Source organism: Syngnathus scovelli, chromosome 21, assembly GCF_024217435.2.
Source record: "Syngnathus scovelli strain Florida chromosome 21, RoL_Ssco_1.2, whole genome shotgun sequence".
Lineage (NCBI taxonomy): Eukaryota > Metazoa > Chordata > Actinopteri > Syngnathiformes > Syngnathidae > Syngnathus > Syngnathus scovelli.
The window spans coordinates 6,013,829-6,027,980 of record NC_090867.1 but is presented as its reverse complement, the minus strand read 5'-3'; the positions used below and the strand labels follow the sequence as shown (position 1 = coordinate 6,027,980).

Below are 14,152 nucleotides of genomic sequence, written 5' to 3'. Positions count from 1 at the left end.
TGAAATAAAAATAAATCAGACCCAGCCAGTAACTTTATTCCTTTTATTTTCCTACTCACTGCTTACTTTTATAATTTCTCTTTTTACAATGACTGAAATTATAGTATTTACCCCAAGTACAGGAAATATTCCAAACATAAAAATAAACCATTGTTTTAACCCATACTGATATAATTTATACATTTATTTCGCAAAATATGAATATGTTTTACAATTTCTTCTTTCTACAATATTTCATCTTTCCATGTCATACAATAAATGTCAAATCATACACTACGCATAGTGATGGTGGTGCCTGGAATTTTCTTTGGACACTGGAAGTGAGCATGGGAGTCAAATCCACAAAAATGACAATTGGTATTTACAGCAAAGGTTTTACAATTGATGATTTAACAATGCCGTGTGTGTGGTCAGTGCTTTTCCTACCAGGCCTGTTTATAGGCAGTGTTTTAGACAAGCAGAGTGATTTTTTTTTTTTCCTGTTCGGATGAACTGGGGTTATATTAGCACATATTTACTTTTAAAGAATAAAATGTGGTTAAAGTGCAATCAGCTCTGCCCCAAAAAATAAAGGAATGTTGCATGTCACTGTTTAAAGTATTAGTGCGTCAACCATCACTCATGCTCAGTAAGCTGGCATCATTCCGTGTCCTGTTTGTAAAATTAAAATCACTTTTCAGAACAATTTCAGAAGCACATCTGTAAAAAACCCAAAAGTCCCAATCGCAGTGAAAGTGAGAATGTCAGTAGCCTGAATATTTAAGTATACAATGAAAATCTGTGTTTCCATGCAGTACCTGACTCCAAACGGGAAGACGACTCTAGAAGTTGTATACCTATGAGAAAGACCCTCGAGCGGTCACGATAATATACAGAATACCTCAACTAATAACCTTTTGCGGCAAATTATTACGAACGAGCTGAGATGATACGCACGTTTCTTAGTCACCATAAATTCCATATTGCCTTAATATAACAAAAAAAAATGAATAGATGATGTCTTTGTGTCACATATTGAATAAATATCTGTGATTCCAAGAGAACATAAACTGTACACGCTACATGCTAGAAATGAATATAGGCAGCCTCAGCAATTTTTCTCACCATAGGAGATGAGAAAATAATTTGTTGTTGTTATTCCCATCTGACTAAAAAAATACCTACAATCTAGAATGAGCGTAGAAAAAACTTTACAAGTCATTTACATCCAAGGCCATATTCCGAGGAGTGGCAGGTAAAGCGTTGTGAGTGACAAAGTGAGCATGAGGACATTTTGTGCACAAAGCAAAGCTGGACTTTTTTTTTTTTCCCCACCCCAGAAAGATTTGAGACTCACTCAATTGTTCATTTGTCCACATGGGTGCAGCATCCGTGTGCAACGTGGGTGAAAGAAAACTTCAAGGTTGGCTCTTCGGCCGAGTCCACGTAAACCTTGAGGCGCGACTGCGCGAACTTAGCAAAGTCGATTAAATGTGGCAGTTATGATTGCCTCGTAGGTTGGTCATCGCGTGAGCCCACACCTGAGCGTGCTTTAAATTCCCGCAAACTTGTCAAATTACATTTTGATCCCTTAGACAAAAAAAAAATATAAAAACACAATATAAGCAAAACAAAATTTAGTGCAAAGTGCAACCATTCTACTCCAGTATAAAAACCGTTTGAGTACGTATAGAACTAATTAATTCGTAACATTTTTCCCGCTACAAGTGCACAATTAAACCTTTTTCGTAAACTGCACTCATCAAGCTTTCTCATTATAAATGCTCAAACGGTTTTATATACTCTTCACATATAACCAGTTAAACTTCTTTTCAGTCTCGACAGTTTCATTGACAATAATTCATAAACACTCAGCAAGAGAACACTGGAATCAGGTGGGAGCTATTTTTTGTTTTTTTTTAACACTGGGGAAAATTATCCATCAAAATTTTCGCTATTTTTTATTTTTTTTTATTTGGAACTGTATTGTGAGATTTGTCTAATTTACCTTCTCACTTTCCATCCCACCTGAAGACCAGGACCCTTGTTTCATTGCTTAAAAAAAAAATACAAACAGAAACAAATGATGCATTAACTCACCAAGGTCCTTCATCAATAAAAAAAAAAAAAAAAAAATCAGACCAGTGCTTCATCCTCACGAGTCAGCAGCTTGGTACGAAAATCCCGACGCTTCCGGTTTACGTTTGACCACCTCTGCGTTTAAGGCCTTCAAGGTATACAATTGTCCTTCTTTTTGAAGTTCAAAGTTCAAGGATGGGGGTGCTGCGTTCATTCATGCAGGCTCGGGTTCCTCTGACCAAAATACATGGAAGTCACCAGAACCTGAGGAGCGCTTGACACGCACGCACACACACACACACACGAATATCATAATGTTCTATTATGGTGTTGGATTACTTGTTGCTATTCTAGATGATGAGGTCACTGTGTGGCTTTTCATGCCCCGCCATCTAGTCGGAGCCTATTTGACCTCAAGGATGGAGGGGTTGGACTCCATGATGGCCACGATTATTTTATCAATGTAGTCCTGGAGTCTGTAGTTGATCTCCTCCTGTTTGTGGACGGCCTCCATCAACTGTGATGTACATGAAGGAAGTTCAGATATGGAGCAAGACAGAAGAGCGATAACCAAGTCAATCACCTCAGAGCGGGACACCGAGTTGATCTCGGCCGCCAGGGAGTCGGAAAAGGAAGCGGACATCAGGCTCTTTGCTCCCTGGATGCTCAGGTTGATGATCTGGCCGTTCAGCTCATCGTTCTGCTCCTTTAAGCTACGGTTGTCCTGGGGAGGGAGTCAGACGGTGAGAAAAAAAAACGAAATAAAAAAAAAGTCAAAATTTCTACCTGTTTGAGTCGTTTGATCTCCTGTTCCAGTTCTGCTTCCCGGGTTCGGGTCTGATACTCCTGCAGTCCGGCGCTGGGCGAGCGGCCTCGCTTTGCTTCCGCCTCCAATTTGTACAACTGCAGGTGCTCCAGTTGCTTCCGCAGGTCCTCAATCAACTGCAGGAGACAAGACGGACAGCGGTTATTGGGAGTCCGTTATTCCCCGAGCGTGGACAAAGGGGGTCCACCTCCTGCGTGCTCTCTTTCTCCTTTTGGTTCTGATGGCGTTCATGGCTCAGCTTGTCGGCCATTTTCTGTCGGGTCTCCATCTCATCCCGCCATTTGTCGTTCATGACGTCTACCTCGTCTTCCAGCTTCAGCTTTTCCTGTGAAAATAAAAAAAAGCAAAGGCCGAGATCAACTGGGATGTTTTCGATGGAAAATAACTTTTACGCTAACCTCTTCTAGTCTCTCGATGTTTGCTCGTAGGCAAGGAACGCAGGACCTCAACTCGCTATTCTCCTCCTCCAGCTGCTGCAATCTGTGGAGACAATGTCAAAATTGGTTGCAGCTCCGTGCCACATGGAGGCAGTATAGAGCCAGTTCACAGTTTGACTTATTAGCAGGATCATAACAAAACATATTCTATGTACCTGGACTGCAGGTTTTCCATCTCCAGACCTCTTTCCCTCTCCATCTTGCTCAGGGCCTCCTTGTGGCGCCGGGTCTCGTGCTCCAGCTGCTCGTCGGCGAGCATCTCCTGCTCCTTCAGCTGTTCCTCAAAAGCGTTGGCGCGGTGCACCAGTTGAAGGTTCTCCTGCCGTAAGCGCGCGTGCTGCTCCCCCGAAGTTTCCGACTCCTTCTCCAGCTCCGCCACGCGACGCTCAAGTAGTAGCATCTGCCGAGAATTAAACGCCAACGATTAGCGTGCGAATGTTTATTCGAACTGCGACTAATGTATGACGGCTCACCTTGTCTGTGATGTCATTGTCAGCCAACTCAAGGATGTCACGGGTGAGGTCGCTGACCGTGTCTAGCGTTATCGAGTTGTTCTGCAGAAGATGTCTAGGAGCAAAACATAGCTTACCATCACACTTAGGCCAGATTGAAAATATCCAAAATATCCAAAATCTGCTTACCTTGCCACCTTCTTGCTGGACAATCGTTTGCCAGCACTAGAGGGGGAGAAACAACAACAGGAAAGTAGTCAGGAAGAGACGACTGATAAAGAAAGGAGACACCATTTTGTTATCACTGCCATCGCTACTTTGCTAGCGGAGGATTCCCCACTGTGGAGCAAAATATTCTAAAACTATCAATATCAAAAACAAAATACTGAAAACACAAACACTCCATAATGGATCTGGAAATTCTTTAAATGTATCAAAATGTTTTTTTTCCGGCACCATTTTACTACCAAAGGCAGATCAAATGGGATTTCGGGGAGTTAGCGTAACTCCGCTACTGGTCCAGTAATCCTGGATCAGCAAGTCTTTTCTAATCAACTTTTTGAAAAGCTTCATTCAACGTGTAACTCAAAATGTGAAGCGGGAGATAACAAAAGGCAGCCAAAAAAAAAAAAAAAAAAAGCCATGACTCACCTGTGATATCTGTTAAGCGTTTTTGGGAGTAGCCAAAATATGTCATGGTGATACTATGTGTGCGGGAATGGAACACAACAAACACACGGGACGGGAGCATGCGTGTTATCTAACACACTAGCGCAACACTGCAAACGGCGCCACAGAGCAGACGAGCGTTACCTAGTCATCTCTAGGAAATTGAGACGGGTGGAGAGGTCCTCCAGACGACTTATTTGTTTGTGACATTGGCTACAGAAAAAATCCAGCGCCTCCTCCTTGAGGAAGCTCTGAAAGCAGTCTGGGAGAGGAGCGGGTGCGCTGGAAGAAGGAGGGAAGGAAGAGGACGAGAACGGAAGTGGTGAGTGACAGGCAGGGGGAGGGAAGGAGGGAGGGGGTGAGTTAAGGTGGGGAAAAGACCCATGAGGTACTTCAGAGGTAGGAAGACTCCTTGAGAAGGATGTCGGGAAAGTCAGTGTGGAGAAAACGCTTCCGTCCGTTTTCATTCTTGCTGCGAGATGTTCGAATGAATCATTTTCAAAGCCAAAAGTAAAATGATGAATTTCGAACGACAAATTCTTTAGCAGTCGTGATATTTAGAAGTTCATCCATGTGTGTGTGGGCCGCCACTGCTAAGCATGACGCATTCACACCCAGTGGGTGAAATCTGTGGGATGCACTTGTTTTCAAATCATTTTTTCTCGTCAGCGTCGCTTGTAGTGAGACGATAAACTATGTAGCGAATATTTATCTTGCCCTTCGCCAGAAAAGATATCTTATCATGTTTTGACCTTAGTCTTTAAAACAGGGGTGGGAAAACTTTGGTGTTCACATTTTATGGATCAAAATGTGCACGCTAACTAGCTTATTTTCATAATAAAATAATCCATGGTTGTTTTTCTATTTATCAAAAGTATACGCTGTGCTAATGTATTTATTTATTGCTTATCAGGACTGATTTAACACATAAATTTCCCTTTATGGCACAATGATGTCCATATTTCCACATGTCGTTACTAAATCAAGAGCGTACCTCGGCGAGAGCAGAGCGGAGACATCGATCTGCTGAGGGCTCTGTGCCAGAGAGCAGTCGAGCGAGACATCGGCGCCCTCCTCGGTGCTTTCTTGCAGCAGCTCCGAGGTGTTGCTCTCCCCGAAATCTTCAAAATGCTCCTCCTCGCCACCGATGACCGCCACTAGGGAGGGGTTGTGTCGCTCCGAGTTGAGCGAGAACCTAGCCATACACAAAACAGTCATTTTTAAATTCAACATATTGTGAAATAGAAAAAAAAAAAAAAAAAACTGGACAGGCAGAAGAAAGAGGAACAATTTTACAATTCAGTCAAGTGCAATTAATCTAGCCACAAGAAGAGCGGCAATCTGGACAAGTGGCTAATCTGCTAATTCACATTAATCCTAAATGGCAGCTTTGCCTGAAACAAAATGCCCGCTGATCTTTACTTAAAAGCTGAAAAGAGAGAAGCCTTTTCCTGTTTTTCCGACAGAAGACCACGAGAGCACTCAGGATGACCAAATCATCACAAATCAAGTGTTGTTTTCCTATCTGAAGGCCAAGACGGGTGGGTGTTAAAAGCACTTTCAACCGCTCTAAACAAATATTAGACTAAGCAACACCGCCAATTCACAAGCCACTTACCCTTTACCCGAGTTCTTGGAACATCTTCCCGAATTGATCTCCCTCACGCAGAGGGTGGACGAGGGAAGAGAACGCATCGCCGAACGCCCTCCAATGCTCTGGCGAGAAAGCCGAGGAGCAACTGGGGGTACGACCCCGGCCAACCAAAGTGGAATCCTGAAGTCTTACGATTTAACTTCAAACAAAACCAAAGCTTCCGTGAGACGGTCTTGTTAAGATGTCAGGCGAGGTTGTCCATTTGTGCGTCAGAGTAAAGGGAATCGGGGCTGACCACGGATTTGAGGGCTAAGCAACGGTCATCAGACAGTCCGGCCGATCGACCGAGGGCCAAATGTGTGTGGGCACACACAACACGAAGACGGACGGGGAGTGGTTTGGGGGAGGCTAATCCTGTTACAGTCTTAATCCCCTCCTCGGTGCGTACTAGCATGCTAACGTGCTTGGCTAGCAAAACCTTAATCAATTTAAAGACGCTGCCTCCTAGTTAAATGAGAATCACATTGCCTGCGACTTTACATTCAATCTGATGATGGGAAAAAAAATGCCGGAAGTTAATCAATTGATTTTTATTCTACCCATGAGGTTCAACATTTGGATGAATAAAAAGTCAGGAGACATCAGGACTTTGGAAGCGTTCCTGAACGGACAATGGAGGAAAACGGCTTATTCCGAGAGAAAGAAAGAAAAAAAAATTAGGGGGGAAACAACAAAAGTGCTGAGCTCAACACTTCCTGGAATTCAAGGTTGGAAGTCATCAGTCATCCAGGCAGATCACAAAGTCAGCACTTGTTATTTGGCCTAAACACGACACATTTTGGAAAAAAAATTCCAAAGGGTGGGAAAAAAAACAAAAAAAAAACCAGGACAAGTCCAAATAAATTCCACCTGTTACTCCAAACTGCCATGAACTTTTTTTTTTTTTTTCTGTGGTCTTATCTCGAACTTTTCCCAGCCAAAAAGAATGACAACATAATAAAGTTGTTTAACAAAGTTGGAAGGATCTCTTGAGAAAGTGCTTCAGCTTTGGCTAGCGTGAAAACTTTGCTGGCCATTCAGAAAAATACAGATGGGATTCCAGAAAGTCCACAAGAATAGCAACCTATCCTTCCCATTAATCTGCCCGTCTGCTGACCCAAATAGAACTCGAAGTCACTTACCCGGGACGACTGGCGCGGACATCACATGACCAAGGGTCACTGAACTTACTAATGGAAGCTTAACCTTTGGCTCAGTCATGATGGTTGTGACAAAAAAAAAAAAAGCTGAATATTTTGAACCAACCTGTTTATGGCTTCTTCGGGGTCATGAAGTGCCGCCTCGATGCCGCTGTCCGTGTCCACATCCTCGTGCATCTCGGGAGGCACGAGGGCGCCCGTGTCCTCGTCCGTGAAGGTCTCGCATTCGCTGTAGGTGCTCTCGGAACCCAGGTAAGCGCTGTCCGTCACCTCATTTTGCTGCGGCCACACACAAAAAAAAAAAAAATCATTAGTTTGAAAATCTAAAATGCATCAAAAACATCTTTAAGCTAGCCACCATGTCTACAATCATTCTTCTAGGACAGGAAAAGCTGGCGTGCCATTCCAGCATCCAAAAACGCTTTCCTCTCCTCCACTGAGACAGAGCTGCTTTGAAAAATGGAAAGTACTGTACACACACGTTCAGGTCCGCTGGGTGGTCAGGGGGGGGAGGAGACCAAAGTCTATAAAAGTTAGTCAGCAGTAAGGTTCCGTCACCATGACGACGACGTAATCTTTCTTAGGCTTCAATGCTTTTACAATGATTATGAATCTGCCGTATCTCAAAGTGCACATCATGGAAGTGTTAGGTAAGCGTTTCAGTCGAGCGACCGCATTACAGGTGGCTGTTGATTTTAAAATAAATGTAAGTATTTAATTTTTTTAAAAAAAGGAGGAAAATGGGGAGTGAAGGAAAAACTGGGTGGAGAGGTCCTTGCCCCTCGGCCGTACAGCGTCACCTCGCTTGTTTTGAAAGCAAACAGTGGCGGAACAGTGCGAGCATTGAGGAGGCACTCTCTTTTTTTTTTTTTTCCCAAAGTGGAAAAACAAGTCGGTGGACACAGGTAGTGGGACTACTTCAAAAAAAGATGCAGGACGTTCAAACGTTACTCACAGCCAGCAGGCAAGCGACAGACACAGCAATCGCTTTGGATCAATAATTAACTTTGGATTAATATTTACTTTGATTGCAATCACTCTACAAGGCCATTTATTATGCAATTATTAAAACAGTTAAAAACCTATACCAATATTTTCTTTAAACAAAAAAAAAACTATATTTCTTTGCCAGCAAAAGGTGAAGGCAACACTAATTATCGCACTCCACTGTTCAAAAAATGCACAACGTTTACATTTTTGCAGAGGCCAGCAACAATATGGCGGTTAAATATACAAATGGAGCACATGGTCAGGAATGTCAGATATGCAAACCGCAAGTATAAAAACATTCCGAGCTCATGTAAGACTCTTTTGTGATCCGCCCGATTCAATATTTATCAAAGAATCCTGGAAAGCTCAGCCTGCCAGATGCTACTCAATGTCAGCCAAAGCAGGTTGTTTGGTGTTGCGGAATATTCTCCGAGCGGTAATGATAGCTTGCTCAGTTGCGGCGGCAAGAGTGAGAGTTCGGTTTGTTACCACGACGACAGGAAGTAGCACGTGACCGCTGCGCACGGCGTCTCACCTCGTCGTATTCTTCCGGACAACCGACGGCTCCGTCGCCCGGGCTGTAGTTTGCGCTGTACAGCTGCGGCTCGGGACCTGCGGGTAGGAGAGGCAACACGTGTTTCATACGTGTAAACATTACATCATTGTGCAAAGGAAACTCTGCAAACATGGCCGTGCTTTGCTATCAGACGCTTTAGTAAAGGAGTCAAAAAAGCTCCATGTTGTTTTCAAATTAACGCAACACAGGCATGACTGAGATTCCTGAAGGTGCATTTACAAGCCAGCTTTGGCAACCAAAAGGAAGGACAATAAGAAAAAGAAGAAGGGGGTGGGGGCTCTAAATTATTTAGGCGAACAGGACTCTCTGCCCTCTCCGACATGCCCCGAGTATTGGTGGAGCTCAAGCTTTCAAGTGCATGTTTTATTAATGTCTCAGGGTAACCAGACCTATTCAAGCTCTGGAAAAGTCTAATGGCATCAACACGGCTGAATGGATTGAGTGGAGCATCGTAATATTTCTTTTTGATTTATTTCAATTTACCTTCAGAAATTAATCTAACTTTACCACAACAATGCGTTTCACTCGCCTCCATTGCCGATAGCGGAAATCCCTCGGTGGAAGTCTTCAAAACTGATGACTCCCAGACCGCTGGGATCTAAAAACTTGGTGAGATCTTTTACCTGAAAAGCAAAAGCACAGCAGAATATTCAGAAAATGTCACAATATCAAAACAGAAAAATATGTGCTTGCAAAAAAAAAATGTTTTTTATGCCTGTGTCGACCCCACGTGACCCTTAGAATAAAAAATAAAATGTTGATATGTGCAAAGTGCATCTAAAATAATATCTGCACACTAGTATTACGTAAGAGCACCTACATACTGTATATTCTATCAGGCGGTAACCTAGCAACAAGAGCATGCTGGAGTACCTCGGAGAATAAAAATAACATAAATCCGGAGAACTCTGTGTTGGGTAAAAAAAAAAAAAAGTGCCATCACCGATGCCAGCTTGATAGCGGCCTGCCTTTAATTGCAAACAATCAAAATGGACGCCCAAATAACACACCACCACACAACCCTGTGATTATCGTACAATCACACCACGTATAATTTGGTATCCGTTACTCTTGCGAGCAAGCTGATCTGCTGAGCGGTATTGATCTCCGACTTGAGGCGGCTAAGAAAACTCACGCGTCTAATAAATTCCAAGATCAACGAATGCTGTTTAACATTGTTTTGTGTGAAAATCAATTCTTAATCCAACGAGTGGATTAATCGTTTCCCTTATGACACTGTGAAATATTCAATACTAACTCAGACAGCCCTGAGGAGCCATCCATAAGTAAACATTTTTATCGGCCGAGCTTCGAGGGCCTTGTGGTTTTTCTCGTTCCTCTATTTGTGTCTAATCAGTGATGGGGCACGCCTCAGTGCACCCCCCATAGCACTTAGTCAGAACGAATTTAGGAGTTTCCCTTGGGGGTGTGCTCACAATAGTTTCCTTTCCAACGCACTGATAAAATGATCAATGGGTTGACAGATAAGCTGAAAGCAAAAGAGAGGGGGGGAAAAAATAGTTCATACAGTCGAGACAAGAGGAGCTAAAAAGGGGACGGTTCAGGCCAGTGAACATTCCATTGTGGATTAGAGGGGCAGCACATAAAAGGGGGGGGCTCAAAGTGAAGTTGGGAGTGTCAACGGACAAGCCAGTTGCCGCCACAATACGGCTAGCTGCGGCTTTTGTGCACAATTGGGGTCAAAAGCAGCGAGCGTGGCGGTTAGCAAGAGGATGAAAACATTTGAAAGAATCTTTTTTCACAACAGCACACCAGCATGCTAACTTTTAGCTAACTTTTTCACGGCAGTAGAATTTTAATATAATGGCTACCTTATTCCCAAATAATTCCGGAGAAAACATTTGCATGCTCAACAAGTACGCAAATACCGAGCTGTTGTCTTGCCGCCTTATTTGCGAGAATGAATTAAGAAACAAAAGTAAAAGTCATACACATTGAATGTTATAGCACCTTGTTGTTTTACTACAATTAGCTTAAACTCGTTGAAATGTAGAACTGAATATACTTCAAACACCCCCAGATTTGTCTCTTTAAATTAAAATGAGACGGGTGGGACGGAGTGAATAGTTGATGTATATTTCACAGGAGATTATCCTTTATGCAAATATTATGCAAATGAGAAGATTAGCGTTTGACATACGGAGGAAATGCCTGGCCAATGCAAGCAATATGCTTGACGGCCGTATTTAGATGATAACCCAAATCCTCACGCTGGGGGGAAAAAAAAAATAATCCCGTGCTGATTTGAGTCATGTGACGCTGAGCTGGCAATAAATACACACAAGTGACATCCTACTGTGGAAAGGTTAGAAGCTAGTTTCTAACATCTTACCTGATCGGCGCCATAGGCGGTAGCAAACTCCATAAACTCCTCAATGCGAACAAATCCATCTCCGTCCTGGTCTAACGCATCGAAGACAGTTTTGAGAGGCGAGGCATCTTGCTCTTTTGCGTTCACAGCCGAAACCATTGGTACTGAGTCATCTCCCACCATCTTCGAGAGGGAAACAGTCTCCACACTTTGCTCAATCATCCATCCAGTTTTTTCAGGACAACCGCTCAAATCCAGGACATTAAAATCCTGCTGATTGTTAACAGGAGCAGGTTCCTCATTTACTCCCTCCGGCGGATTTAAGTTCCACGCTCCATCCAAAGCCATTTCCTCATTGGAGCATATTTTGCTTTCCATCAAATCTTTTGACGTACTTTCCACACAGAAGCTCCCGCAGATGAGGTCACCGTTGGTGAAGACATCCTCATCTGGAGAGTCTGTCAGCGACCAAATCACAGGAGCTGAGTCACTCTGGTCTTGGAGAGCTAAAGTCCTGAATAGCGTTTGGGTGGCATCCTGGGTTGGATCCAGCTGTGCACCTGTTGGATGGTCGCTGTCAAGTTCTAGACCATCTAAATCCAATAAAGATTCTGAAGGACAAGTTGGTGATGTGCTGCTGTGGTTACGTGGAAGACTGTTCTCAGGTAGCTCTTGCGGGGTCAAACTACTGTTTACTAGCGGAGCTGTCACTTGATCTAGGAATAAACCTTTGTCTCCAGTTTCACGTGACAAAGTCGCCCTGCTCTGTACCGGAGCCTCCTCCCGTGATACTTCTGGCAGTCCTTCACTGACATCATGTGACACACCCAATGATTCTGAGGCAACACAAGTCTGATCTTCTGAGGGAGGAGCTATGGAAAGAAGTGAATCTCCTGGGTTTGATTTAGAATCCCACTCAGATTGGGAAGACAGTACCGGAGCGCTACTGTTGATGATTATCTCAGTCTGTCCATTGAGGGTGTGAAGAGAGGCCTCCTCAAATGCAAAGTTTTTTCCAACCACATCAGTAAGCTTAGGAGAAAACAGCCACGAGAGCATGAAGTCACTGGTTTCATCGGGTTCCTTGTTTGCTTCCGAGGGAGGAGAAGTCTCTGAAGCAGTGGAGTGACGCTCTTCAAAAAACAAATCTCCACAGGGATAATCGGAAATATACAAAAGTTGATCCAACTCTACTGGAGTGTCCTGGTAGACTTTGTTCATTTCACTTTTCTGGGATGTCAGATTGGGATCGCCAAAATGCAAACCTGTCTGCCCGTTGTTGTTTTGACACAGGACACCTCCATTGTCTGAGTCCAGGGTGAGAAATCCGAGAGGAAACGATTGCTCCGATTCCCACTGCGCATGCCCCAAAGGGCTAGACACCACCGTGGGTTCCATCTATTTCAGCTCAAAAACAAACTCACATGCCATATTTCATCTTATATTATTATTACGATTTCATATTAATGCATCCTACTTGCGTGTGAAAATGTTTAGCAAAGCACTAAATTTTTTTTAACTTGACAGATTGGCAGCCACACTCACCGAACGTGATAGCTAATATAAAAGTCATTTTTAAATGTTTATCGATAAGCCATGTTTAGTTGTTAAATCTTTAAGCTGGTTTGACTCACTTGGTGCCTTTCGGGCATGGCAGGTTCCACGCATGGCTTTTCCAAAATCTTGCCGTCTCAAACCAAACATCGTAAAACGTTTTAGTCGAGAAATTAGCAAAAAAGACGTGAGTAATAGTTTGGCTGCGAAACAAAAAACGCTAGCAAGTATTTTGACAACATTATTAGCTTAGCCGATCACCTCATCGCGTCCCCTCGCGAGCGATCCCAAAAAACGATGAGGGCGTGGGGAGGGGGGGAATAATAATTTCTAAATTGAAATATTATTCCAAACATTGGCGTTTAAATGGCATTGCAACGAGAGTGTCAAGCGTTTATCCTGGAAGGAATGGAGGAAAAAGAAAACACTAAGAATAACTCCTCCTTTCCAGCATCCTACCGCTCCCCTGTCATTGGCTAGCTGTCGAGCTAGCCCAAATTAGCCTGTTCGCTCGCGACCAGGCCAAACGATCCGTCCGCCATTCAAGTCCTTGGGGGAAATTATTGGATTTAAAAAAAAACCAATCAGCTTCAAAGTCAGTTTCTCCGATGTTGTCTCCGTCGATGCGATGTACCTTTTTAGTTTTTGACGACGGAAATCCACCTGTGTCAAGACTCAAAAATACGGCCAACCCACGCAGACCGTGACAAATCTGCTCATTCCTTCCCCCCCGAAAAAATCTTCCGCACAAAACACCTCCGTGTTCCGATTAGATAAAAAACGGATTAAATGACGAGAATATGTTCCATCGTTTTGCGGCTGATGTTGTCACGTACGAGTTGTCTCTCGCATCAGCATCCCAACCCTCCTCCCCTTCTTCCTTTCGTCATCCTCCTCCTCCTCCTCCTGTCGCCGCAGACACGCTGACGTCTGACGCAAGCGTACAAAACACTCTGCATTGTCACTTTTTTCCCCATTAAATTGGTATTCCCAAAAGATTTACTCAATTTATAATCCCGTCTTTTTTAGTTTGCATATTTATTGCTCAAATAAAAGCGCAGAATATGACTTAATATGTTTGATTAGCATAAATTTTACGAGTAATATATGATGGTAAATTAAAAACTACATATAATAATTTGTAGGAAATAGTTTCCAAATTTACCATGGAACACAGTTGAGTCATCATTATCAAGTGAAGAAAATATGGCAAACTTGTAACACCATCAAGAATTGCACGCCCTCTACAAACACACAAATACATCAAATTATTGTACAGTCATTTTGATTTCTGCAATATTGTCAATCAAACGACAGAAGCGCTTTAGGGTGGATGCAAAAGATGCATCGTTTTTATTTGTGGTGTTATAGCGCCCTCACGTGGTATAAACTACTTTTGACTCTCCGATTGAATAGATATGACTAAATGCACAAGATAAATAAAAAATATATACATATATCTTG

General features: G+C 43.1%; 1 protein-coding gene across 1 annotated transcript; it reads right to left on the bottom strand.

Moving 5' to 3' along the window:
* Positions 1-29: 29 nt before the first annotated feature.
* Positions 30-13,586, bottom strand: rab11fip3 (RAB11 family interacting protein 3 (class II)). Its single transcript, XM_049760074.2, has 14 exons — positions 11,156-13,586; positions 9,332-9,425; positions 8,761-8,837; positions 7,342-7,514; positions 5,437-5,637; positions 4,587-4,724; positions 3,963-3,998; positions 3,795-3,888; positions 3,477-3,721; positions 3,283-3,364; positions 3,072-3,209; positions 2,845-3,000; positions 2,642-2,782; positions 30-2,575 (listed from the first exon to the last, which is right to left on the bottom strand). The coding sequence occupies exons 1-14, from the start codon at positions 12,530-12,532 to the stop codon at positions 2,462-2,464; spliced, it is 3,066 nt and encodes a 1,021-aa protein (XP_049616031.1). The 5' UTR covers positions 12,533-13,586; the 3' UTR covers positions 30-2,461.
* Between the last annotated feature and the right edge of the window lie 566 nt (positions 13,587-14,152).

What these genes read in the sequence shown, in the direction of transcription:
- rab11fip3 (XM_049760074.2), bottom strand. Translation starts at nt 12,532, where the DNA reads ATGGAACCCACGGTGGTGTCTAGCCCTTTGGGGCATGCGCAGTGGGAA. An exon ending in AATTTCCTAGAGATGACTAG is followed by an intron (nt 3,999 to 4,586) that starts GTAACGCTCGTC and finishes CTCCCCCTCTAG; the next exon opens with TGCTGGCAAACGATTGTCCA. An exon ending in ACAATGACATCACAGACAAG is followed by an intron (nt 3,722 to 3,794) that starts GTGAGCCGTCAT and finishes AATTCTCGGCAG; the next exon opens with ATGCTACTACTTGAGCGTCG.